General features: G+C 38.3%; 1 protein-coding gene across 4 annotated transcripts in view; it reads left to right on the top strand.

Moving 5' to 3' along the window:
- PHTF2 (putative homeodomain transcription factor 2) overlaps positions 1 to 27,400 on the top strand; it is a 70,039-nt gene that overhangs the window by 22,886 nt on the left and 19,753 nt on the right. Inside the window, exons 3-10 of one of the 4 annotated variants that reach the window (XM_075428398.1) lie at positions 5,210 to 5,266; positions 5,677 to 5,688; positions 9,980 to 10,049; positions 12,029 to 12,187; positions 17,240 to 17,405; positions 18,085 to 18,249; positions 23,359 to 23,560; positions 24,697 to 24,855. In XM_075428398.1, the coding sequence (XP_075284513.1) occupies positions 5,210 to 5,266; positions 5,677 to 5,688; positions 9,980 to 10,049; positions 12,029 to 12,187; positions 17,240 to 17,405; positions 18,085 to 18,249; positions 23,359 to 23,560; positions 24,697 to 24,855 (990 nt within the window). Of the gene's footprint in view, positions 1 to 5,209; positions 5,267 to 5,676; positions 5,689 to 6,390; positions 6,450 to 9,979; positions 10,050 to 12,028; positions 12,188 to 17,239; positions 17,406 to 18,084; positions 18,250 to 23,358; positions 23,561 to 24,696; positions 24,856 to 27,400 lie in introns of those variants that run through there. The other 3 variants (XM_075428401.1, XM_075428399.1, XM_075428400.1) reach the window with 3 other exon arrangements.

Raw genomic sequence — 27,400 nt, forward strand, 5'->3', positions numbered from 1 at the left:
GCGAATATCAGTGTCATTCAGAAAGCTCAAATTCAATCTTGATGCACACACGGCTTGTTGTGAGAAAGACACTGCGAAGAAATATCGTGCAATACAGAAACCCTTTGCATTGGGCTTTATTTGAAGTAAAAATTAGTTGTGTTTTCAGTAGCTTGACTTTCTGCTTACGCTAATTACTGTTAATGTTACAAAGCCAAACTGTACAGGTGCCAAACAATTTTTAGCTATATAAAGGAATGTGACCAAATGCTTTCTGAGGTATTTGACTGGGAAGGAGTAAGTGCAATTATTCTTGGTAATTTCAAGAGAAGCACATATCTCTTAAAACCAGAAAATGTTATGAGGAGTCTGCTCTTAAAAAGGATCTCAAATTTATTTGATCTTTCAGTAAGAGCTAGCTTTATCAGGTGAGTTTAGTTTTGTCAAACGTGTAATTGTATAGCTTAGTATCACATGCCAAGTCACATACAAGTTAATTTTTTTTTTCGATAATTAATTACTTGTGAGGAAACTTTTTTCCCCCTAGAAAGCCCATTGTAATGTTTATTACACTTAGTTAATTTAGGATGCTAAACTCCCACTTTTCCATTGTGAAAGAAGTCTGGCAGAGTTTTCAGTCTTTGTCTGTAATCCTTTATATGTTGAAAATTTTAATAGCTGCTTGAAGAGTAGTTGTTAATTCTGCAAATACATAAAGGAACAGAATTCCTTTAATCTTCTTTAGTTGGTGTTTATTGAGGCACAGTGTCATGAGAACTCAGCATTTTAGAGGTAACTGGTTTGGAGAGACTGGATGGAATCTTGGCATTGAGGAAGCCTGGGATGCATGATTTAAACTAAAAGTGTATAAAATAAGAGCTGCCAGTTTATCTAGTTCTGCTACAGGTAGGTTATACCACAATTTTTTTATATCTGTAACATATAACTGACAAGGTTCCTACAACAGGGTTGTGTTGCTGTTGATGCTTGCTGATGAAGATTGTGTTTAAAAATAACATAGGCTTATTATCTAACTTCAATTAACAGTAATTTAAAAAAAGAACAAGGGAGGTTTTTTTGTTAATTTATTTTCTGCCAAATCTTAATTAAATGCTATAGAATACAAATTCCAGATCCTTTTAGATATTTTATAAATTTTATAAATTTTATAAATTCTGTGATAAATCAGATTAAAATAGGGATATTGTGTTGTATAGTTTGCTAAATAAAAAAAAGTCTATTGCCAGTTGTAGACTGGACTGATGGATTGAAAATACCAGTGACATGCTATTATACAGTCTTGTACTAAGTCTTGAGCAGATTTTATACGTATTACTTACTGTTGTATACTTAAAAATTTGACAATTTTTGGACCTGTGTATTTTGTACTTTGAATTTTCTTTGAAGGATACTGCAGAACTTGCAGCTGGAATGGATGAGACTCCAGGTAGAGTTGGTGGGTTCTGGAGAATCTAGGTGCTTGAGCTGATCGGGGCCTTCGTGTTGGCCTGGCAGTTCCAAGCACAGGAAGCCTGAGTAACTGCGGAGGAGCCCCGGGGACAGTTGCATATTGAGGGGAAGCTTGCTTTGATCAAGTTTTGTGTATACTTAAATTCTCCAGGTTGTAAGCATGAATTATCTTAACTCTAGAAGGCTATTCCTTCATTTTGTTTGCCTTTAGAGCTTAATTTCTTTGGCATTGCTAGATGTCTTTTCAGTGTCCTGCGTGTAAGTATGGTTTTAAAGAATTGCATGAATAACCAAGAGCTAGACCCTACATGCAAACATTTGACAACTTAATTTTTAGATTTAACATGAAAAGTAATTTAGATGCAAATACTTGTAAATCAGAACTCTTTGAAGATGGAACTGACAGGTGCTCTCAATAATTTAGAACTGGGAAGGGCTGCTAGTATTAACTTACATTCTTGAATTCATTCAGGAATTACATTCTTGAATTTAATTCATACAGGTGTCTACATCTCGGGTAATCATTGCATGTTATAATTTAGCTTGTTCTCAGTGAAAAACACTTTTCAGTGAATTCTGCAACATACGTTTCACAAGCTGTAAATGTCTTTTCCTGGCACGAGGTAGAGAACAAAAAAAAATAATGCCTATGTTTTTTGCCTTGTTTCACTAGTTCTACCTGTTGTTGTTTGGTGTGGGAACTGAAGTGTGCCAGTGTGCTGCTTCATAACGATGCCTTTGTTTTCATGAGTTTCCTTCTGAGACACTTGCAGGACAAATGTAGAGGGATGCTTATGCAGATGGAGGGAAGGGAAATTGAGTATCAGGTCTAAATTTGATGTACTGAATATGTATGCCCGCTCCCTACACGCTTTTAAAAATTTCTTAAAACACAAAGAGATGAAGTTGGGTAGCTTATAAAAAAACCAAAAAAATTCTGAGAGATTGTAATGACGCTGTATGTAGTGCAACACTATGCCTTTACTTAATAGCCCTGTTCTCAGATTTTAATAAAGTTGATCAGAGGTGATTGGCCAGATCGACTAGTTTAATGTAAGAGTTGTAAAAGACCATCTCCCTCACAGATGTTTTGGCGCTCTCATTTTACCTCCTGCTGGAAGAGCTGCTTTATGGGGCGATGTTGAAAGAAAGATGTGAGTGGCAAAATCCCTACTTCTTGTCTTTTCGTGGAGACAGAAGCTGCTACCTAGCCTTGAGGGAGGAGAAATGTTTGCAGGAAAATATAACTAAGTCCAGATTTAAGTCAGTCAACTTCCTTGCCTCCGATGTCTTCTGGGAGCTGTGTTTCCCGGAATGCCTTTAACAAGCAGTCTATTATTTGTCTAAAAGAAGAACGCCCTTTTAAAGACTCTTTCAACCCTACACCAGTTTCAGCTATGAGTGGAATTAGGAATACAAAGTTTGCTTTACAGCTTTATTGGCACAAAGGCTTCCTTCTGCATTCATTTCTTGCGTAATCGAGAGGGAGACAGACTTGCATACTCTCTTCTGTCTTTCTACAAAGATATCTTTTTTGGAAGTGAAGAGGGGAGGACACAATATTATGCAGCACAGAAACCTCATTCGGGCCTCTCCTCAGTAAATTTCGTGAAAAACAGGAAGGCCTGAAATTTAATTTAAAACGTATGTAGAGAAAAAGCCAGAACAATTAGATTTAAATGTCTGGGTGGAGTGGTTATTCAAGATACTGACTTTTTAATTGCTGGCTGTTATCCAGGTGTAGTTAGCATTTAAACTTCCTTTGGTTTAATTACTTTAATTGTAGCAAGTACTTAATTCTGCCCGGTACAGTGCCTGACTCCCTAGTTATTTTCCACAGTCTACATTTTTTTTTCCAAATGAGAGGGGTAAAGTATTCGTTGTTATTACCAGAAAAACAATAGATTTTTTTTTCCAGAGTTTTAAGGTAGCAAACTATAGAAATTGTTTGGGTGCTTAGCTCTTGTGAATGGGAAGTGTTATTTCATTTTGAGAATGGGTAATTCAGTAATTCAATTCGCTGTTCTCCTTTTCAATTTTAGATATGCTTTGGACTTTACTGCTATAAATTAGAAATTTTTTTTTTCTTTTTTTTTTCTTGATGGGTCAGGTTTAGAGGCACAGAAGATGCCTCTAGATTTTTTGTTTATGGGTCTGTTTGCCTGTTGGCTTCCCTGGACAGCTTTTTGCATTTATGTTGGATCCTTGGTTAAAAGATTTTTTTCTTTTTTTAAGAATGTCTTCTAATTTAATACTGAAGATTGAAATATCAAAAGGCAAATCAGAGCAGTGCTTTCTGGTTTAAGGTGTACGTACTCGTGGTCCATGCTCAGGCCTTTTATGTCCGTTGCAGTTTGCAAGCTGGAACAACAAGTCATCCGCTTGCAGTAAGACTGGATTTAAGCAGGTTTGCTCGAGTGGCGGGGATTCCTCTCGCCTCTCGTCAGGTGTCTGGACTGAGCTGCTTGTATCCGCTTTCCGCACTGTCAGTGAAGGGACTTTGAATCTTGGGAAGCGCGTCTGTCTCTCCCTCGTGACCTAAAAGTGATCTTGCACTGAACTGCTCAGAGCTTGGGATGTGTATCAAACCCCAGGTATCCAGGCGTGTGTGCACATGTGTGTGTATGTCTAGGTAGAACTGCTGGGGTGGAAAGGTTTTAAAATTGACATAGTAAAAGAGCTCTTTACTGAATATTACGTAGACATACTGTTTGTGCAGAGTTCAAAGCAATCTGATCATCTTTGATAACTTCTTACAAAACTTGGATGTATTGTCTCATATATATTGACTTGTTCTTGTCACTGTCTGATGTGAATTTCTTGAAGTTTTAGGTTGCCCTTCAAAATATCTGACAGTCATAGAGTGGCTTTCTTGTATAAACAAGTGCACAGTAATTTCTTAGATTATCTATAGCTGCCTGTACTGATGGTTATTTAAAATGACAGAACTCATCAGAACTGGTCTTAGTGCTAGGATTTCAATAAGTGCTTGCAGGATCAACGCTTAATCTTTCTATGGCTCTGCTCTTATAAATACACAAAGTTTTCTACAGTGCTGTGGTGAGGCTAGAGCCTGGGAGAAAACAATTCCTTTTTATTCCATTTTTATAACTAAAAACTCTCTCACATTTAAGACAAACCTAAGATCTTTAGAGGAGTTTCGTGGATAAACAGACTAGCAGCTTAATGAGAGTGAACAGATTTGGGAATAGGTCTGCTAGGAACATTATTTCATCAGTGCCTCAGCGGGAAAAGTGCCGTTACCTCATGTGCTTGGAGTTTTCCTGGCCTGTAATCTAGCCAATTACCAGCCTGACCGTGTATTTTGTGGCTGTGCAATCCTGAGAGATAAAGCTAAAGGCAGTGTTGCTGTGAAAGTGGGTGGAGCGGAACGGGAAATATAGAGGGAGATGGTTTAAAAACCAGTAAATTAATTGAAGGTATGGGCTGAGCTGGACGTGCGTGGTGTTTCCTCTGGAGCTAACGGAGAGGCCGTGTCAGCATGGCTGCTGCAGCTCCAAGCTTGGAGTCCCGGCCCGAGCTCCTGGTCCTGCGGCTCTGCCTGTCTTCCCCTCTGCCACAGCTCGTTTGCAGGCCAGCTAGGTCCAGCCCAGCCAAGGTGGGATGGAGGAGATAAAGATTTCTTTGTAAATAAGTATGCCTGCTGTCTTCATGCTTGTCTCGTTGGAGAGTGATTTTGTTTGATCTATGTCTTTTAAAATCTAATGTAGATTTTTTTTTTTTTATGTGTTCTTTCTAGATCGGGGCATATGATCAGCAAATATGGGAAAAATCAGTAGAGCAAAGAGAAATAAAGGTAATAAAATCATAGCATTTCGACGGGGTTTTTTTTTGCCAGTTATCAGCCACGCTGTCTGTGGCTGTGTACGCTGATGTAATTTACAATGTATGCGGTGGTATTTAATACTGGTAAAGTAAAACCAGGCTTCTGGAGTGTAACCAAGTGTGACCGGCCTATTATGCTCTATTTATTTTACGTAATTAATAACTGCAGCATTTGAAGTGCTGCGTATTTCTCCATGTCAGTACATTATTTTTCTTTTCAGTTATCTTAAGCCAGGGCTTAGCTGTTTCAGTACCTGCCTTTCACTTTTCTTTGTGATGAATTCTCATGTCGGTTATCTGAGCTCTCTTTACTTGCAGTCAGTTACCTTACACCCGCAGTTTGCTTTTCCTCCTTTATGACGCTGTCATTGTTTTGTACAGTTTATTAGACTGGTAAGTACTTCAGGCTTTGTTTCCCTGAACAAGCGGTTTAACAGTGTTCTTTGCATTTTGGTGTAACTAACAGTGCCATCAGTGCCTGCCACATTGCTAAGTTGTTTTGGGGAAAAAGAAATCAATCCTGTATGTAATGGTTTTATGGGTTGCATATCATCTCATACTCCAGGATGTTATTTTAATTAACATTTTCTTGCAATTAACCTTTTTTTTTTTCCTTCGAATACCGCACACAAGACGTGTGCTATTACTGCATGAGTTTCGAGGCATCGCTGATTTTTAACATTAGCAAAATGCACATTGCTTCAGTTTCCCTCTGGTTTGGGGTGGGTTTTTTCCCTCCCCCCCAGTACACGAATAGCTGAACGTCTGCCGGGGGGGGGCTGGCTTGCGCGACGTGCGAGCCGCTACTGACCTGACCCGCAGAGCTCCGCGACTTCTGCACGAAAATCTACAAAAAAAAAAAAAAAAAAAGAAAAAAGAAAATCGGGAGCGGGCGGTGTTTCTAGAGGCGGTGCCGGGAACCCCCGCGCGCGGCCAGCCCCACCCCCGGCGGGGCCGGGGCGGGGCCGGGGGACCGGGCCGGGGTCGCGGTGCAGGGAGCGGCGGGGGCTGCGCCGCTCGTCTGAAGCGTGCGGCGGGAGCTGCGGGGCGTGCGGCGGGCAGCCGGTACCGCCGAGCCCGGGGCAGCGCGGGGCGTGCGTGCGGGGCCCGTGCCGCGAAAAGCCGCCGCCGCCGCGATGGAGTGGTTGCAGCCGGTGCGTGTGCGTGACCGGACGCTGTTCAGGTGGTTCCCCGCAAGCAGCGCCTGGTGCCTGCTGGGAGCGTCGCTCGCCCGGCCCGGGGCCCGGGGCTGCCGGCGTGCCGGTGCTGCCGGCGGGGCCGTGCCGGCGGGCCGTGGCGCGGGAAGGGCAGCGCCGAAACGGACTGCGAGGTCCCAGTGCTGCGCCAGCGCTGGCATCTCAGGGCTGCTACAGCACAGTCTGTACGGGGACCTTACTAAAAACCGAAAAAACTATTATTTTTAGCAGAAAATCTGTTTCTGATAGTGTAAATTAGTAGTTTAGTTAGAATTGTAAGGGAATCTATGAAGAGTCATTTAAAAATTTGTGCAAAAGAATTTTTACAATAACAGCAACTATTTTTAAGCATTTTTATTTAAACTTTGTTTTTACTGTTAGTTAGCTGAAATGTGCTCGGTCCGGAATACAAACTAGAACAACTAAACAGATGGGCCTGAACAGAATGAAACAGTATGAATTTTAAAATTTTTTTTTTAATTTAACCCTAGTTTGAAACACTGCTGTTTTCCACGTTACAGATATTTGTCATGGATTAAGAGAGTGGAGAAATTACATATTAATAAATGGAATTCTTTCACTGTGCGTGGCAAAATGCAGAACCAATTAAGTGTAGCCATTGACACCGAAAGCAATGCATTTTTTAAAGAATGTGGTACCACTTCTTTTCATAAGAAAGATCCATCAAGTTATACTGTTGACTTATTTTTTTGAGAATTCTTTCTTCAAAATGAAAGCTTAATTTTAGCCACAGTGGTGAATTTTTCCTAGGATTGTGCATGTGTTTACATGGGGTTGTTTCCTCTAAGAGGCACATACATCTTTATTTAGACTTTCAAGACAGATCTTGTGGCCCGTAAGCAGTAATACATTTGAAAGTTATTATATCATCCAGCATTTATTTTTAAGCTTTAGATCTTTTTATGAAACAGTGGCTCACTTATGCAAGATTTCACAAGAATCTGTAGCTGGTTCTAGAATTCTAATAATTTCTAGTTCTAATTATGAGCTTGTTTTCTCGTTCCACATAAAATTACTGCAGTTTTAAGACTGCTATTCTGTAAAAATCTTGCACATTATGCTCTTTGCAGTGCTTAAGCATACAATAGAAAAATAAATCCACTTGAATTTAGGTGTGAGAAATGTTTTGAGCTGCACTCTATTTGAAAATTCGCTTGATATTGTTCTTATGAAGATGAACATGACCGGATTTCACTGATCTTTCTCTCATTGATAGTCATTTCATTTTTATGCTTTCATCTGAATTTAATGGTTACATTGAATTCATAAATGTTTTTACAAGTGGATGAAATATGACAAAGGTGGAAATCAAATCTACAGTTCACCAGTGAATTTAACTGTATTTTGAATGAGCGCAGTTAAACCACTTCCATCATAATTCCATTTGTATGTGGAATATATTTTGAAATGTATCTTTGTGTGAATTGTACTTTGTGGAATCATAATCCGTGAATGTGACTAAGAGCCTTATCTAAAGGGATCAAAATAAACTCACAGCTATCTCTGATACTGGAGAGTATAGCATCACATTTTAGCATTAAAAACAATCTTGAAAGTTTTGCAAGATATTTAGGCTCTTCAGTGAAGGAAGATGCTGTTTTGAAAAGATGAAATAAGCTTTTTTTTTTTTTTTTCTTCCCCGCTGCTTTCTTGTTACATGCGGGTTTTTTTCCTCTTTTTTAATAGGCTAATCTGTATTTCCTATTTAAAAAATTCAGTACATTTCTAGAACTTAGATTTCTGACAGTGGAGCTTACTGATGAGTGGCTCTTGCATTACAGCGTGATTTGCTGTCTAGGTTTGGAGTTAAGGAGTTGCAGTGTAAGCATTTTATGAAGTTTAATTAGACATCTAAGGAGAAAAGCGATTCATAGAGTCACAGAATGACAGAGTGCTTTGGCTTGGAAGGGACCTTTAGAGGTTATCTAGCCCAACCCTCCTGCAGTGAGCAGGGACATCTAACACTAGACCAGGTTGCTCAGAGCCCTGTCCAACCTGACCTTGAATGTTTCCAGTTTCTGGGGATGAGGCATCGACCACCTCTCTGGGCAACCTGTGCCAGTGTTTCACCACCCTTATTGTAAAAAAATTTCTTCCTTATATCTAGCCTAAATCTACCCTCCCTTAGTTTAAAGCCATTACTCCTTGTCCTGTCACAACAGGCCTTGCTAAAAAGATTGTCCCCCTCTTTCCTAGAGGCCCCCTTTAAGTACTGGAAGGCCATGGTAAGGTGTCCCCTCTGCCTTCTCTTCTCCAGGCTGAACAGCCCCAACTGTCTCAGCCTGTCCTCCTAGGAGAGGTGTTCCAGCCCTCAGTTCACTTTTGTGGCCTCTTCTGGACCTGCTCCAACAGGTCCATGTCCTTCGTGTTCTGAGGGCTCCAGAGCTGGCCGTAGGACTCCTGGTGGGGTCTCACCAGAGCAGAGCAGAGGGGCAGAATCCCCTCCCTCGCCCTGCTGGCCACGCTGCTGGGGATGCAGCCCAGGGTACAGTTGGCCTTCTTGGCTGCGAGTGCACATTGGTGCGCTCATGTCCAGCTTTTCATCCACCAGTACTGCCAAGTCCTTCTCCGCAGGGCTGCTCTCGATCACTTCATCCCCCAGCCTGTACTGGTAGTGGGGATTGCCCTGACCCAGATGCAGGACCTTGCCCTTGGCCTTGTTGAACCTCATGAGGTTCAAACAGGCCACCTCTCCAGCTTGTCCAGGTCCCTCTGGATGGCATCCTGTCTTTCTGGTGTGTCAAATGCACCGCTCAACTTGTTGTCAGCAGACTTGCTGAGGGTGCACTCGATCTCGCTGTCTATGTCATTGATGAAAATGTTAAACAGCACTGTTCCCAGTACGGACCCCTGAGGGACATCACTTGTTGCCAGCGTCCATTTGGACATCGAGCTGTTCACCACTACCTTCTGGCTGTGACCTTCTAACCAGTTCCTTAACTGCTGAACAGTCCAGTCTCCGATTTAGAGAGAAGGATGTTGTAGGGGACCATGTTGAGTGCTTTACAGAAGTCCAGACAGATGAAATCTGTTGCTTTCCCTTGTCCATGAACGTAGTCACGCCATCATAGAAAGCCACTAGATTCAGGAAAGCAATTTGTTGCAAAAGTTCTGAAAACCTAATATAAATGCATTACTAATTCTTGCAAGTGTGTGCATATGTTGTTTGCATAACCCCAAGCTGTGGGAGATGAGTGCTAAGCATTTAACGATGTTTGAAAGATTATCTAATGGGTCAGTAATTGATTGGGTTTTGTTTAGATTGTAAAGTATGTAAAAGGCACTTACTGTACCTTGCTCTTTGGAATGTTTATTTTATAGTACTTTAAATCTATGAAGTTGACATTTTTGTCTGAATTTTCAATAGCAGTAGAGGTTAAGTACAATTACTGACCACATCAATATTTTTTCTTTTGTAATGTCTGTCATCCACATGAATGTGTTTTGATTGTATTTGCCTATTGCAGGGTTTGAGAAACAAACCAAAGAAAACAGGACATGTGAAACCAGACCTCATAGATGTTGATCTTGTAAGAGGTAGGTCCTGAGCTAGAAAAAGCTGAATTTCTCAATATAAAAATAACTGCCATCCTGTGTCTTGTAACAAGAGTGTGTTAGTAAGTATTTAAAAAAAGAGAAAAAAAAAACAACCCTATGTAACTCTACTCTAAAGAAGATGGATAGGAAATGTTAAAAGATAACCTCTAGATTAAACTGAAGGCTTAAAAACTTGATTGTGTAGCCTATATTTTGAAAAAAAGAAACACGTGGATTGTCATGGATTGAAGTTTTAGAGTTATTAGTTCAGAAATCTCCTAATTCCATGCATTCAGACTTCTTCCAAATCTGATGACAGCTAGAGGAAAGGTTATGTTGAACTTTCTGGAGAGCAATAATTTTATAGGCCTTGAATATTTCTTACCTGTTTTAAATAACAAAACAGCAGAAGAAGGTCAGATGATATGAGCAGCAGCTATTTATATGTGGCCAGTCCTTCTTATCCCCTTACCCCTCAATTTCCCCACACTGTTCCTCCCCAAATCACCTAAACCACCCTTGGTTTTCTTGCCTAAACATCCATAGTAAGCCCTGTGTGCAATCTGAGCTCCTTTTGTCCTGCATCCCACAATGAGTCCCTCACCCCTGGGCAGCAGGGTCTGCTGAAGGGTGGTCTGAAGAGCTGCTCCCGGTGGCTCGTGGTGACAGCTTCATGCCTGGACATGGAGCGGGGCTGGTGGCTCTGCTGGCACGGCCCTGGGAGCGGCCTGGTCAAGGTGTTCCTGCCTTTGTCTGGATCCCCGCCTGCCCGTGAGCGTCTGCCCGGCTCTGGGCTCATGGAGGTGGGCCTCCAGTGGTCTGGTGGCCCCAGTGCTGGGTCTGGAAGAACCCCGGCAGGGTAGTATTTGGGGTCCCCCTCCTGCCATTGTCTCTTTGAGCTCCTCTGCAGGTGTGCCGATGAGCTTTTATCACATCACCTAAAAATATAATTTTGTAAAAATGGGAATGTGAGAGAAAGAAATAACATCAAATAACACAGGGACTTTAAAGAAAAAGAACTGAAAAACTAAATGCTTGTAGGAATTAAAGAACAGCAGTAGACCCCTTCAGTATAATGATATACGTGAATAGCATTTAAATGACTGCTCTGCATGGATATCTCAGCTGGCATTAAAGTAGTTCCCGGACTGGCCGTGTTTTACATGTGCCAGCACAGAGCTCACTAATGCCAGGTATGCTTGTAAACAAGGTGGAGATGGCATAGCAGCACGCAGTAGTTGCCCTTTCCAAAGGCTAACCTTGGCGTAACTTAAGTCACACTCCCAGTAAGTAAATGTTACTCAGTTCACTAGCTGCCAGAGAAGTGGGAATTTGCAGGAAGAAAAAGAAATGGAGGGATACGAGAGAGAAAGGACGTTTGAATGAGTGAAGTGAAAAATGATGTAGAAGGAGTGACAAAGATGAATTCTTCTGTGAGCGGCTTCCCTGCTCCTGGGGCTAGTCCTCAGCTGGACAGGTAATCCTCTGTACTTCTCAGCCTTACTCCATTTTGCTGAATGACATGGCTGGAGCAGTTTACAGGTGTTGATGTTTTATATCCCTTTGCTGTGTCGGGGACGGGCTCTGCTGTGCCTGCACGGGCATGTGGAGTTTGCATATGACTTCCTGTTGCTTCATATCAAGTTTCTGATACCTCAGTGAAACAGAATAATTTTCAATAATTTATTTTAAAATAATTTTGGCATAGTAAGAAATGATGGATTTTTTTTGTTATTCACGCATTTGAAAGTCTAGGTATTTGTAGAAGTTCTTGGTAATGGCAGTCAAGAGGGCACCAATAATTTACTCAAATTGTGGATTGAGGAGATAATGAAATGGTGGAAGTACGAGATATATTAAAATAATTCTGTTTAATAATTGTTCCTTCAAATAACTATCTTAACTACTCTGCTATTGAACAACTAAAATTATTAGCCGTAACAGTGAAATACATCAAAGTTTCTTTTCTTTTTTTAAAGGATCGGCTTTTGCTAAAGCAAAACCTGAAAGTCCTTGGACATCTCTGACCCGCAAAGGAATCGTGAGAGTTGTTTTCTTCCCGTTCTTCTACAGGTGGTGGCTACAAGTGACATCCAGGGTCATCTTTTTCTGGCTTCTTGTTCTTTACCTTCTTCAAGGTAGAGTTGGATTACAGGGTCAGCTTCAACTGAATGCCTAATTTTAACCATATGGAAGCTGTTGTATGTTACTTGATTCACTTTATGCAGTTAAGTTTCATTCCAGTATTTTCTGAACTATTGGAATGACACAGCCCCAAGCATATGTCTTTTGCTTAACATTTCTTTTACATGTATACAAGGGGCATACGGAAAATGTAAGGATTTCCTCACAGGCTTTCTTCAACATTTAGCACACATGTTAGTTTGTCGTCTCTATATAATTTAGGTTTCCAGGACTATCTAATTTAGTTCCGGACTGAGCAATATCAAAGAAACCTTTGGCTTAGGCTGTGTATTTTGACTTGGGCTTTTAGTCTTTCTGGTACTTGTGCAGATCAAGAAGCAAGCAAGGCCAAACCTGCCAAGGTGTGTGCAGCTGGTGCAGCCTGGTGGGGTGGTTGGTTTGACCAGTTCCCATTGTCCTTCCATGGGTTATATTGTCACATCAGAGGCAATGAACTTCTAGGTTATACTTCAGTCAGACCTCAGCCGTGCTCCTCAATGACTGGCAAATGGGGTGCCTGTTGTCCTATGTGCTTCTGCTGTTTTTTCCATTGCAGTGAGGAGACTATGCATCTTAATCTTCTATTTCTTAGATTATAGAAGGACTTTTGGGCATCTGTTAACAAACAGAAGGCAATTCACAGCATTCGGGATGTTCAGTCTCGAGTTCTAGTAATCTTACTTTGTGCTTTTCTTAATTATATGTACTATATAAGAGGAAAATTAGAGAGGGAAGAACGTAATGTAGTGAGTCAGTATCTAACAGTGTGAAAGTCACCAAAACAATAAGTGTATCAGAAGTGTGTACAGCAGAAGTGGAACAGAAGGTTAATGAAACTTGGGAGCAATTGAAGTACCCTGAGAAGTTAAATGACTGATAAGTTTTCCACTGAAATCCAATTAAAACACAGTATTACTTTTTCAGTTTTGCCATCTGTCCTTGCAGTTGAGACTCACTGTATCATTTGGAAATTGTATTTAAAACAAGAAATGAAGTTTAAAAAAAAAGACGAAAGTGCCTGTTGTTGGCAGGTATAAAATGAATTTCACAGTGCCAGTGCCCCAAAACTTGAAATACTGACAAATACTCGTGTGGTCTCCTATCAAAACTTCGCCTTATCCCTGTTTCCAAGATGGGTGCTTAAGAAGTATTGTTATGTACATTAGCATTTGTGTATACTGTGGTAAGCGATCCCATAGTGTTAATAATTTTGATCTCATTTATGGTAATATAGGTAGTAAAATACATAAGTTATAGTTCTTTTGTTACCATGTTCATAGGTGGCTTAGTTTGAGAAACACCATTACAGTAATTTTTTATGTTCCCATTCTTAAATTTATTTAAAAAATATACCCACACTTAATTTGTGAAGCCTTCGTGAGACTCTAAAGCAGCAAAATAGTAAGATGATGCAGATTCTGAGTGCAAGCAAATTTTTTAGGACATTAATTACAGAACTATCTTGTAATTAACTTTTTTTTTCCACTCAGATTTCTAGGGCTCTATGATTTACTAAACTTATGGTTGGAATGCATCATTTCCCTAATCAATATAGTTTGCAAGGTGGCAAAATATTTCTGATATTTCTGAAGTTGTGAATTAACAAATACTGGAAAAGAATTAATAGTGTTCCATATTACACTATAATCCAACTATTTGAAACACATAATTTAAATTGTGTTGAATTAACTGCAGAGTTTTTTGATGGTTTTTGAAATAAATTGAAAGACTTATAATGTACATGTAAATGAAATTAAATTGATAAATTTCTCTTTTGGAAACTATTTAAAACAACCTCCAGCCTCTCCTGCTAGCACTTCTATGTAAGTTTGGCTTATATTTTACTGAAAGGTGTGCTCAGTTACTCATTTTGTACAAAATTGGTAAGGCAGCACCCCAAAATGTCAAGAATCTATTATGAAAACTTAACAACAAAACACTTGAATTTCGAATGGCCATATTCCTGTCCTGAATATGAATTTTGTATTGTAGCTCGGACTTTCTGTCATCATGACAGATTCTCACTGACACTGTTGTAAAATGGTCTGAATTTATTCTGTTGATATATGTTTAGTTAAATGATTTTATTTAATTGTGAAGTATTTTCTATAGTTTTCTGAACTGCATTACTTGGAATTATTGCTTTGAAATTGATTTGCTTTAGCAGGATACTTGCTAGCATTTGTGTAAGTCTACAGAAGAGAATTCTTTCCTTGACTATAGATTGAAGCTCAAGATTTTATTTCCATTGGTTTCCTTTAGTGTAAAGTATGATTAGCAAAATGTGTGAAAAGAGAACTGCAGAGAAACGTTTTTTATCCAAGGTCATGGAACAGGCTGATGAATTAAGGTAGAAGTAAAACCTTTTTCTTCTGACTCCTTATCAGTTTAGTTTACAGCATTACCTCATTTTTACATTAAAAATGTTTCTATATTCTAATAGGAAAATGAAGTGTGAAATTACAGTGTGTATTTGTATTGTGTATTTCTTAAGTTTGAAACAAGAAACTTTAATAGTGATATAATGATTGTTTATTGTGGTGAGATGTATGTGTGTATGCATTTTGAAACTTGGTAATACAAATATTTCAAAGCTTTAAATGCTATAAAAATAAATGCTTGTTCGTCTTTGACATGTACAGTTGCTTTCTTTGATACAGCTTTTTGCTCTATGTGATTATAATTTCATTTTTGTCTGTTTCACAAAATAAACCATTGTAATTTAGGAAAGTACAAGTCCAAATGCTATAAATAAGTAAAGAAATAAATAAAAGTGGTGTGAAAAATTCTGTTCCAAGTCCTAGCTGTTGGTAGGAGCAATTCAAAGATAATCTGAACTACATCGTGTTGGCACACTGTACCAAAAGAAGTTCTTGGATTTCCTTCCCATCCTACTGAAAAGATCAGGACATTAGTAGCATTTTCTTAAATCTGTGTGAAACTTCATGGCGGGAATCTGCAATCTACAGATTTGTATCTTCTGGAAGAAGATTATTCCTTCTAGATCACTGTATTTAGCTAAATGTTTTTTAAGTAGCAGAAAAAATCTTGAAGTGAAGTTCTACTTGGAGCTGTGGAGCTTTGTGTTCCCCGAAGTGTATGTTTATCCAAATGTATGATAGGGGTCAAAATGGACTACTTATTTACACTTTATACCTTACGAAGCTAATTGTACATGTGAGAAACTCAGATAAGCTGTTTAGAAGGAGGTTGTATTATCTGTACCTTTTAGTGTTTGTACCTTTATTGTTTATTTTTTAATAAGTTGGATTTCTGATTGATGAATACAGTCTTTCTGAGAAACCTCATACGGCAAAGACTTAGTCCACATGTAGTAAGAAAAGATACCGCAGGTGTTCTGAGTAAGACTTCTGTGCTTTAATTTAGGAAAAGGGCTGATGAGAAATTAGAAATAGATGACCATAATAAAAAATAATTCTATTTTTCTGTACGTGCACTGTGGTTCTAATACTGGTTACCTTGCTGAAGGTTGTTTCATGAAAAACACGTCTGATCTCTTTTTAGTGGAAAACATTGTATCCAGGTATCTGCTGTGTTAGACACGTGTATATTAGGTGTTTGAATGTGGCACACAAATTTGAATGTGGCTGTATTTTTTTCAGTTAATTTTAGTAGAGAACTGGTGAAAGCTGTTGTACTATGTATTTCTTGTGCTAGGAGTAGGTCTAAGTTACAGGACTTTCACTTCTTCGTGGTACGAAAACAAAGCTAAGTTCTCATGGGATGTGCGGCTGTTAGGCACAGAGAATTATCCCCCTGTGTCGAATTGGTTCTTGGAGTTTCTGGGTTTTTTTGCTTGATAACTTCTCTCAGCTGAATTTTGGAAGACAGCATTTCAAGCCAAAGAGGCAGAGCAACAAGAACATACAATAAGCAGAGGAAAGCAAGGGATTACGTCTTCTGTCTGCCCCATGCCTATTGAATCTGTTTAGATTGACCTGAAGCCTGTAAATACATTTCTGAGTAGGAGAAGTGGTTTGGGTCTGGGTACAGGAGTAAGAAGAGCTGCGTGGGTGTTGGCTTTATATGAAAATCTGGTTATAGGGTTACAAAATGAACAGTTAACTACGGAACTGAAAGCTGTCCCTTTTCCAACCACAAGTGCTAGTTGGAGATGTGGTCACTTGAGCTGGACTACCCCATAGTTTGCATGATTTGTCTTTGATCTTTCCTCGTTACTAGAAAACATACACAAAAGTAAATGCAAAATGTACATAGGGTTGCACTTACGCCTCTCTGTCTATCCATGTGGACAATTTTTTCCTTTGACTTGAATATGGACTTTAAAATGCATTCTTCTATAAAGAGTTTCTAGGCTCAAGTCTGTTGGTCCTTACAGTGTCGAAATAGATGTATGTTTCCACAGAATCACAGGCTAGTTGAGGTGGACAGGGACCTCTGGAGATCGTCTACTCCGAACCACTGCTCAAAGCAGGGGCAGCTGGAACAGGTTACTCAGGGCCGTGTGCGGTCAGGGTTTGAGTATCTCCAAGGATGGGAGAGACTTCAGCCTGTCTGGACAACCTGCTCCTGGTTTGGCGAGTCCTACATTCACCTGACTTGTTGGATTGTGCTGTGTTGTTATAGGTGATACAGAATTAAATTTATATGGGCTGCTTTAAGGGTGACACTTGCTTTTTTTGTCCCCTGTTGAAGTTTCACCTCAATTTAAAGTTGTTTCATGATGGATCTAGCTTTCCAAATGCTTTCCCCCCCCCCTATTCTGCCACCTTTTTTTGAGCAATAGCTATAATATCACATTTGTAAAGAAGAGGTGGATATTAAGACAATAGGCAACTGTCTACATCTTTATTACCGCCTATTTCAGTGCAATTATAATTCCTTTCTCTCAGAATTACGTGGATTGGTTTAAAATGCAGGTAAAGGACTACATCTGACTTTCTCCTTAACAAAAGCCATAGAATGAGTTGGCCATTTCAGACATTTCAGTTATTGAACTCAATTTCATTTCCCTTCTTTTCCAGTTGCTGCTGTAGTGTTATTCTATACAGCCCAAAGCCCACATAATATACCTCTGACTGAAGTAATTGGGCCAATATGGCTAATGTTGCTACTTGGAACTGTGCATTGTCAGATTGTTTCAACACGAACTCCTAAGCCACCTCCCAGCACAGGGGGTAAAAGAAGAAGGTATAGTCTTTGTTAAAGTACTTATCGTTTTGGATTGTTAAACTATTCTAAAGAACACGTGGGAAAAAATGTAGGGGTTTACAGTCTCTGCTTTGCAAGAGATGAGAAATTGGTGCTCTGTTTTTTGTCTGAAATATTAAAATGGGTGCTTAGTTGGTGCTCTTTAACTTTTATGCGTTGGCTAATTATATGGATTGTTTTATTTGAATTTTAATACATTGAATCTGACATTTTGCCTCAAAACAGTTTGTGTCTGAATACTGAACAGTATTCATATTGCTGCAAATTCAGTCTTAGCAATACTGACTAATGATCTCTGTGGGAAACAGACAGTAAAGGAGGTGCTATTGGAAGTGTAGAACTTCAGTCTTCCAGCACTTCACTGGGTGTGGTTTGCTACAGTGAATTGTCCCATTAAAATGAGAAAACCTGCAGTAGTGAATTTGGCAGGTCTAAGCCTCTGATGATGAGATGAAATATATTTTGCATTTAGGTGTTATGATGATAAGTGTTATGCTTAGTTTTATTAAATGGAGTTTATTAAGTTGATGTAATAGAGCTTTAGCAGAAGATTTTGAAATCTTGCTTGGTTTTGCATGCTTAAACTGCTGAACACATTATAGAACTAGTAGATTGCACTTATAAAGCTACCTTCCAATTTTAATCTCTTCTGATGAAGGAAATTAAGGAAAGCAGCACATTTGGAAGTACATAGGGAAGGAGATGGCTCTAGTACCACAGATAACACGCAGGAGGGAACAGTGCAGAGCTACGGTACAAGCACCTCTTGCAGTATTGGCGCTGTCTTCAGAGATATCTGGCATGCTGCTTTCCTTTTATCAGGGTTTGTATTTATTCAAGGCTACGTATGTGTTAAAGATGCACTATCCCTTTTCTGAATAAGCAAACACTGATGTAATGATTAAACTTTTGTTGATCTAGCTTTTATTCTTAAGAGCAAACTCATCTCAGTATTTGAACATCTACTAATATGTTGTTTCTTGACTTTTGCAAATGCTGATGCAATAATTTTGAAAAGATATTGAATTAATTTTTAGTTAAATTATATTTTGATATAGGAATACTGTGTGGGCTATCAGGAATGACCCAACTCAGTTTCTCAATTTTAATCCAATGAGAAAATTCGACTCTCTAATTTTACTTTGTTTCATTAGCTGCTTATTACTCTGAGAGAATGCTTATTGAACTCTATGACTGTCATCAAATTGCACACTTTTTCTGAAGGAAAAGCCTTCAGGGTTCAAATATTAGTTTATAAATAAACGTCGAAGATAGGTTTTTCTAGTGATTGGAAGAAACATCTAACCCTCTTACGTTCCAGAGCTGTTTTGCAAATGATCGATCTGCTAATGCAGTGCTCTGGGCAATTAAAAAGTTTTTTAAGAAAACATTCTGTAGCAGTCTGTGTTCAAGATATGCTATACATGCAGCACTGTGAGTGCTGTATGTCAGAATTTATTAACAAGAGAAAGTATGCTCGTGAAATAGTATGACGTTGAGAAAAGGGATACTGCAAGTTATTACATTGATGTTTCGTTGTGCATGCTGCATCTTAAATATGGCAACGCTAACACGTCTGTTGTACTTGTGATCTGTGCTGTTAACCACTGGGAAAGCTTATCTTCTGTTATGTTACATTTTGGGAGTATCTAGTTGAAACTCTGGAGTAGTCTTAAAAAATGTTTTAAAGTATTGCAAGAGGAGAGAGTTCATTTGACTTTTTCCTGTGTAGATTAAGCTAGCTCTGACAAACTATGAGCCGTAGTAATAGACACCACTGCTGTTCTTTGGATGTATGCATTGCCTTCTGGTATGTTTGGAGTATAATCTTGTAAACTTCTGAATGTTTTCCATGCATTGAAGATACTGATCTGCAATAAGAGGAGGAGTGGTGTAATATTCATTTTAGCCATACCTTCCCTCGTATTGGGCTCTGAGTGTTTTCAGTTGAGAAGGGCTGCGTGGGACTTGGGCTAAGGACTTGTTTAAACTATTTAATGAGAGGTAGTGTGTATATATATATAGATGTTAAGCCTCAATGATGGCTACTTAGTGCATACAGTATCTTCAAAGGATAAAGAGCACACAGTGATTGAGAATGCTATAAGTAGCCCTTAGTCATTTGTTACCTCTTCAATTGCAGAGGCACGGTTGTTTGTATGTCTGGAGCCATACAAACCGTATCAGGAACTGGTCCAACTGAAAAAGAACTTTTTTTCCCAGGAGATCATGCAGATCAGTTTCTTCTTCTTTTTTCTTTTTCTTTTTTATTTTCATGGTAATGCAAACAGTTTTGTCAGCACAGTGGGATGGCAGAGTGGGGCTGGGAACGAGTAAGCAGGAGCGCAGTGTGGAGTACATTGACTACTTGGTGATGTTGCTGAAGAAGATCTTATGAAACCTCAGTGCAAGGAAGCTGTACAGTGACATGTCCTGTTTCTTAAGACATATTTTTGAAGCTCATTAGAGAAGAATAGTAGAATGTCTCATTAGTATCTACTTACAGCAGTTTGTCAAGTATATTAAGCTTTGAGATACCATTTTCTGGAGTTTTAAATATAGGTGTTAAACACATGGTTTCAAAATGAACCTCAGAAATTATGTTCTTTGCTTTAGGGCAGGACCCTGTGTACCTAGACCATTTGCTTACACTCAGGTCATTGGTAATCTGGAATGGTGTATTCAATAAAGATTCTTTTGAATGGCAGAACTCAGTCTGACTAATAAAATGTAATTCTAAATTTTAATCCAGCGCGGGGTCAATTTAGAGGATAGTAATGATTAGTTTCACGGGAAAGGAGGGCAATATCCTAGTAGGTATTTTATTCAGAATGTAGTACTGATTTGGGAGTTTGCTCTCTGTGTGTGTCCTTACTCCAGTTACGGAAATCTTGCAATCCTAGAATCATAGAATCGTTAAGGTTGGAAAAGACCTCTAAGATCATCAGGTCCAACCGTCAGCCCATCAATTGTAACTTCTTCAAAAGTTTTGCAAAGTGAAGAGGGAGGAGAGTTTTTTTGACCAATCCCAGTGAAAACATGTGGGAATAGAATACTTGACAGGGAAAATCTACAGCCTTCCAGAAACTTGATTTAAATCTTCTGTAATATTTTCTCTAGCTAATGCACGAATAAGACTGAAAGTCATTCTTGACTTAGCTTTTGCATATGTTCAAGCTTTTTAAGACTGTGATTTTATTCATGTTGTTATCCTGTCTTGCTCTTAAATACTTTTAATTCTAGCATGAAATTTTAAAGGTTGAATAATGATGTCTATATATAGTAATTCTAGAAAACTGTAAATTTCTGTCAGCTAGGGAAGTTCATGTTTGTTGTCTTTTACCGCATTATAATACATGAAAGCTTAACTTTAAGGTCAAATTTACGCTTTTGTGGTTTGAGGTTTACATTTAAATTTAGGGATTCTTACAAAAAATAACTTTGGTTGCTACATTAGAAAGAAATGAAAGACTTCAGTCAAGTTACCCGTTTTTCAAAGTGAGCCTTAGTTGATACCAGACTTGTATTTGTCTTACAGTTTTAGCACTTAAACATTGCTTGAGTAGTGAAGTCCTGTCTGAACAAATTATACATACATACATACGTTCTTTTTTTCTCTTATTCCTACTCAACTGTTTGAGGCTGGCTCTTCCTGGTAGATTTCAAGTTTCATGTGAAATATATAAAAATTTCTCAAATAAAACTTGGAAGAGTTGTTCTGTTACTCCAGTCATACAGCTTAGTAACCTGTGGAGTAAGTCTCTGTGACTGGATGTCTGTGTGTATGTATGTATCTGATGAGGACTGCATTCTCTTTTGCACAGTTAAAAAGTAATTTTTTTAAAAGGTGCCAAAAGTATATTTAATGAATTAAAAATTGGCCTCTCTGGGTTTCGGCTCATTGTGGATAGTTTGATATTAGTGCTACTTCCTTAGTGCTCACAATTGAGTTTACTGAAACTTACTATTTTACAAAGAGTTGCCACTGAAAGGCTGATACTTGCTTTATTCCAGAAGTGGAACAGCAAATTTTTCCATTAAATAATAAGCAAAGCTTTCTCTTTCCTTAGTTGTATTATCTTCATTAACTTAGTTAAACAATGACATTATGGAGTGGCACAGAAATAAAGTTCTAACACGTTTTTGTCCAAAGCCTCAATAATGTTTTAGATTGTCTTCTCGATGGACCTACAAATTTAAAACGCTGTATGTGAGCTGGCACATTGGTAGTTTGCGAACAGGAGGCTTACTAACTGCTTCTCCACCACCAACACGTGCTAAAGCATATTGCTGTCTCTTAACCTTTGTAAGCTAATAATAAAAATTAATCCGTGCGAATACATAATAACTTCAGAAGGTGTTTCTGCAGTTTTGTACTTGCTTAGAAATGAAGTTGACTAAGAATTTTGGGAATGTGTCAGGGAATAGTAGGTGAGTTATACAGCTTCCTACAAGAGAAGCAAAGCACCAGTTACTTTGGTGTAAAAAAAATATAAATGCTGTTAGCTTTTTTTTCCCAGTAAGGGATGAGGAAAGGTGGAATGAGATTAAAGATGGCCAAGGAGGATGAAACATGTTAGTAACACTGTCTCTTCATTGCTTTGTCTGCATTCCAACAGATGAATTGTTGCTTTTTGGATTTTTAAATTTTATTTAGCTGTCGCTAGTAATTTTTTGTGTTTAGGTTTCCCCTGTATATGTGGAATACCTTATCTTGGGAGGAATGCAAGGCGACTATCCCAATTCTCCCAATTCGTTCGACATACATATTAAAGAGGAATTTAATCGTTATCTGTGTAACCCAAGTGCTTACAGAATGCCTCATTCCTTAAAGGCAATGCATATTCCCTCATAGGAGCACAAGATCAATCGAACAGATTCTTGGTAGTTTTATGACCTGTATCTGGTGTTCTAATAAAAATAAAAAAATCTGGAAACTTGATTTATAACACCCCCCCCCCCCCCCCCCCCCCAAGTGTTAGTGGAAATCTAACAAAGAAAATCAATAAAGACAAGCATTTCTTCTTTTTTTTCATGTCATTTACTTTGAGAATACAGAAGCTTAAGCGAAGACTTACAGTAGTCTCTATTGATAATGTAGCAAGCTGCTGTTCCTTTTCATTCCTTCATCAACTGCGCTTTCTAATTTGGAAGTGTGATCATCCAGGCATGTGCTTTGAGAAAGCCTTTTTCTGGCATTAGATAGTCTTGCTGCTGCATCTAGTGACTAGATAAGGGCCTTGATGTCTAGAGAGTGTTATGGAAGACTATTCATCAATATTGATAGTCTTAAGAATAATAATACTGAAGCATAATTCATAAACTTATTTTGTGATTTGGAAACAGGCTTAATTAGTGTGTTTGTAATATATATCAGAATACGTTGCTGGAGTGTAACTGGATAATATGGAAAAGGGTAAATCAACACGTGTTCAGTAGAGTTGTCAATAAGCAAGAACAACAACAAATACCTGCATACAGATATGCTAAGCAGCATGTTTGTTTGCAGCTTCGGGAAATGGCATACTTGCTGTGAGTTAGTAACACTTAAAGAAACTTTTAGCGTACCTCTCTTTGTTAAGCTAGAATAGAGAAGTTTCTCATTTACATTTGAGGCTTGTGGTTCTTCTATTGCCAAAGGTGCTGTGAAGTTGTAGTTTTAAAACATAGGTTTCCTTTTCGTTCAGTAGCTAATGATACTGTTTTCTTTCAGACACTGACAGTTTCTTTTGTAACAATTTTAGGAAAGGATAGTGGGTATTGTTTAGAAGATGAAATAGTTACAAGTATTGCATCAAATGTTAGTGTTATTAGTTTGTGGTCATCTTAGTAGCAAAACTAAAACATGGGTTGAGAGGGATTAGCAGGATTTAGACTGTGAAGAAAAAAAGAGAATCATTAATTTAATACATAGATTTTTTCTCAAATGTAGATCTAAGAAAGCAAAAAACTCGATAGATAAATCCACTGAGACTGATAATGGCTACGTGTCCCTTGATGGGAAAAAGACAGGTAAAAGCGGTGAAGAATGTGTGCAGGTCCATGAACATCGATGCCAAGTGATTAAGCCAGAAGAGTCGGGGTGGAGCACTGCAACAGTGAGAGATGCCTTCAGCAATCACAGTCATCACAAAGTAAGTGTCCTTCGTTGCTTTCAAAGCAGGATTATTAATTTGTCAAATGATACAAGAGGTGTACTTTTATGATGCTTTTGATGTGTTCTTATCTACTTTGTCCTTAAAAATGTTTTTAAAATGAAATTAGGCTTAGGGTCCTGAGGCCAAAAGTTATGTGAAGTCTTGGTTATTTCATCCTCAGATTCCTAGCCTTTCCTTCTTCTTGTAGGAGGATCCTTACTGACATCTAAACGTTCTTTGCCGTTCTGGATTTCAGTGCACAAATTTGTGTGCTGTCTTTTATCTGTGTTTTTTTCCAGACCAGCTAAACACACTGTACTCTGCCTCTCTGATACTCTGGGCACAGGTCTGCCTCTATGCTAAAATGGAACAAATTTTGGATTACTGACAATTTGTAATTTTGAGGTCATTCTGAGCATTTGCCTGTGAATCATCTTCCTTTTTTTTTTTTTTTTAAATTGATTTCACTAGAAGATGAGGAAAGCACAATTTTCCTCTCAATGACATAGGCAGGACTCTCTGTAGTGATGAATAGAGATGAGATGGAAGCGTCGGAAGTGATCATGAAAGAAAGCAGAACTTTTAATTTGGCTGGGTCTGATTATCTCGTGGATGTCCTATTTTCATCTTACTTTTCCAAAACATTTTTCCTGGCTCTCTTATCATTGGCATTTGAACGTATATTGACTGCCATGACAGCTCTTATACTTGACTCATATCACCAGTATTTACAGTCAATGATCAATCATAGCAAGGGTTTTTCCATTATAATGTCAAAGGGAAAGGTTGTTATACTGGAAGTCTACAAGTACACATTTTTATAAAGGAAAGACATTCTTTGTGGATTTCATGGCCAAATTATTTAACAACCGCTTAAAGATCCGTATCATTAAGTCAGAATGAAGGTGATGGAGGTTCATCTCAAGGCAGAAACCTCACTCTGTTGCTCTGCAGGAGGTATTCTCTCAGCAGTGATAGCAGCTGAGGATCAGCTGTCATTATCAATTCCCAGCATTTTGCATTCTTGATGAAATTCAACAATTCAGACGTTTTTAAGAAAAAGTTATTTTAAAGTTTTTGACAGAATGAAGGAGGTGTTGCCTATATTTAATAATGTTATATTCTCGCACTAGGATACTCAGAGGACTGTGACAAATTTATCAGATGAAGTTTCTAGCGAGGAAGGGCCTGAAACTGGATATTCTGTACGTCACAATGTAGAACGCGCTTCTAGTGATTGTACACTTCGAAACAGGAAATCTCACCATTATAAGAAACACTATCCTCTGGAGGTATGTTCTTTTCCATTGCTGCTTCTCTGCAAATTGTTAAAACCTCTTGGTTTCTTATTGAGTAGATACATTTTCCTCAAACTTTTTTTCTGCTAGATTAGATGTTAGGAGGCTGTTCGTTGGAAGTCATGCTAGTGGGATTTCTTTTTTTTTTTTTAGTGACAGCGTTTTGAAATTAAGAGCTTTTTGTTCAGTTTGAGCTTCATCCTATATTTCAATTGGTTGTATGGAGCCTAAAATACATTCTGTAGATCTTTAATCAGATTATGGCCAACTCTGTTGCTGTCTTTTGACACCAGCTATATCCTCTGGAAACTTGACTGGTTACAGAAACAGTAGTAACTGGCAATATGCAAGTTTTCGTCATGCGAGTGCTGCTGTTTCTCTCCATTTAGTTAGAATTTTGGATTCACTAGCCTGCTTGTGAAGAAGTCAGACTGACTTTACCTCTGAGTTTTCATTCCCTCATGTTTATTGAAACAATCATTTAAAATATTGTCATGAAATCTCAAAAAAAATTGTTAATGCATAAAAATGCTAACATTTTAAGTGACTTGATGACATCATAGCTTAGAAGAGGAGAATTCGTAGATTCCATATTAGCAGAGTCCTTAGTCGTAAGGGACTCAGAAGTTGAAAGAGAAAGGGATATGTTACCCTGTTTTTATTTATTTATTTGTAATTTTAAAGAAATTACACTCTTTTTTGCCAATACTATGCAACTTAACAGATATATAGAACATTTTTTTGAAGGCCGTTTTCTCACTAGGACTATGAGAAATGAGTGTAACGAGTAATTTCAGCTCTGATAAATGTCCACTTACAGATGGGTTTAGCAGACAAAGCCTCATGGGTAAGCTTTCTACTTGTTATAAGAAACGTCTCATCAGAAGGGTTCAGATATTGCTTTCTCTGGTAACACTTGCAAAGCCTTGAAGTTGATACCTTGCATAAAAACATTATTAGACAATCTTCTGTTATTTCATTTATTTCTCACGTACTTCAGTTAAAAAGATCCAGAAGGCTAATTGTTTTGAGTGTTTGATGCCTTATGCATGTTTGGTTTAGGGTAACTGAACAGGTCGATATTTGGAACTCTTTGTTTCATATTACGGAAGATGTCTCTTAACTGTATACTCGTGCAGCTGGTCGTGCTTGGCGAGAGGAAGCAGAAAGACATGCTTACAGTTGGGTTTTCTTTTTTTCAGCTTCAGTATATTTTCTCTTGCACAGAGTGCTGCAGAGCTAGGGAAGACTGTGTCGGTATCTTCAGAAACCGGAGACTAAATTTACTCCATGTGTAGCTTAGGCAGTAATATTTTACGCTTGTTCCCCATTTACTTATCTGACTGATGCCATGAAAGAGGAAGCCTTTCTTTGGTGTTACCAGCTCGCCTCCCCCACATGATTACAAAGGAAATGAAACAATAGTTTTCAAATCTATGAAAGCTTTCTTTGTATTTAAAAAAAATACATTAGTGAAGTCAGTGGATATACTCTCAGCTTCTGTCCTACATTTGCTTTTATCTTCATGTTTACTTGTCAACTTAATTGTTGTTTGATCAAGCTTTTTTAATGTTCTTTATTAACTTCAGGACTCAGCTTCAGGACTACCCAGTAATGACTGTCTTCTAGAAATAATATTTTTTTTTTCCCTAGTAGAAATAAAAAGAGTTTGTGTATGGCAACTAGTAGGATGGTACTGCTTTTAAGACTACCTGCTTGTCTTGCAGAAAATAGATTCTGCTTACTGAAGAAATTAGTTTAAAAGTCTGTATTATTGTCCTGAAGACAAAATTAGGTTGATTAAAATGTATGCATGGGGAGATTTGAATGTCCCAAGCTTAATATTTTTCTTTCTTTATCTAAGATATAGGTAAAATTTGAACATAATAAGGGATGCTTGTTTCTCAAATACAGTTTGTTTAAAATAATTAAAATTTTACATGTGACTGTGTAGATTACACATATACCTAGCATTAGCTATGTATACTCTTGCTTATTTTTCCTCTTTACACCTGATGCATAACTGTCTTAAAACAAGCTCTTTGAGAGGGTATTGTAGTAGTAATAACGGGGGAATGTGATTTGTGGGGGACTTTGATCCAGTTTCTCTTTTATTACAGACTCTTACATTTAGAAATGTACTTCTGGAACATACCAAGCTTTCTTTTAAAACTGGGTAAATTGTGTCCACGCTGCTTCCTTCAAAGGCTGTTTGAATACCTCAGGTCTTGACTGACTAGAAGTATCTGTCCCTTCTGCTTCCAGGGCCTTGCCCTTTATAAAGAAAGATTTCCGTGCTGTATGGAGAAGTTAATAAGTAGCTAAAGTACTTCAGATCAAACAACTAGAGACACAGAATCAAAATGTCAAATTAATTTATGATACTTTGTGAATTATGCTTTTCTTGCTCTCAGTCGCATTTCTGTATTACAGTTTCAGTCCGTTGTATGTGGCTTTAAGCCTCACTTCTGTCTTTCACATTTTCACTAAAATAATTAAGCTGTAAAGTGTTTTAAAAGACGCTTAGTTTATAGCTTGT

Source organism: Opisthocomus hoazin, chromosome 8 (genome assembly GCF_030867145.1).
Source record: "Opisthocomus hoazin isolate bOpiHoa1 chromosome 8, bOpiHoa1.hap1, whole genome shotgun sequence".
NCBI lineage: Eukaryota > Metazoa > Chordata > Aves > Opisthocomiformes > Opisthocomidae > Opisthocomus > Opisthocomus hoazin.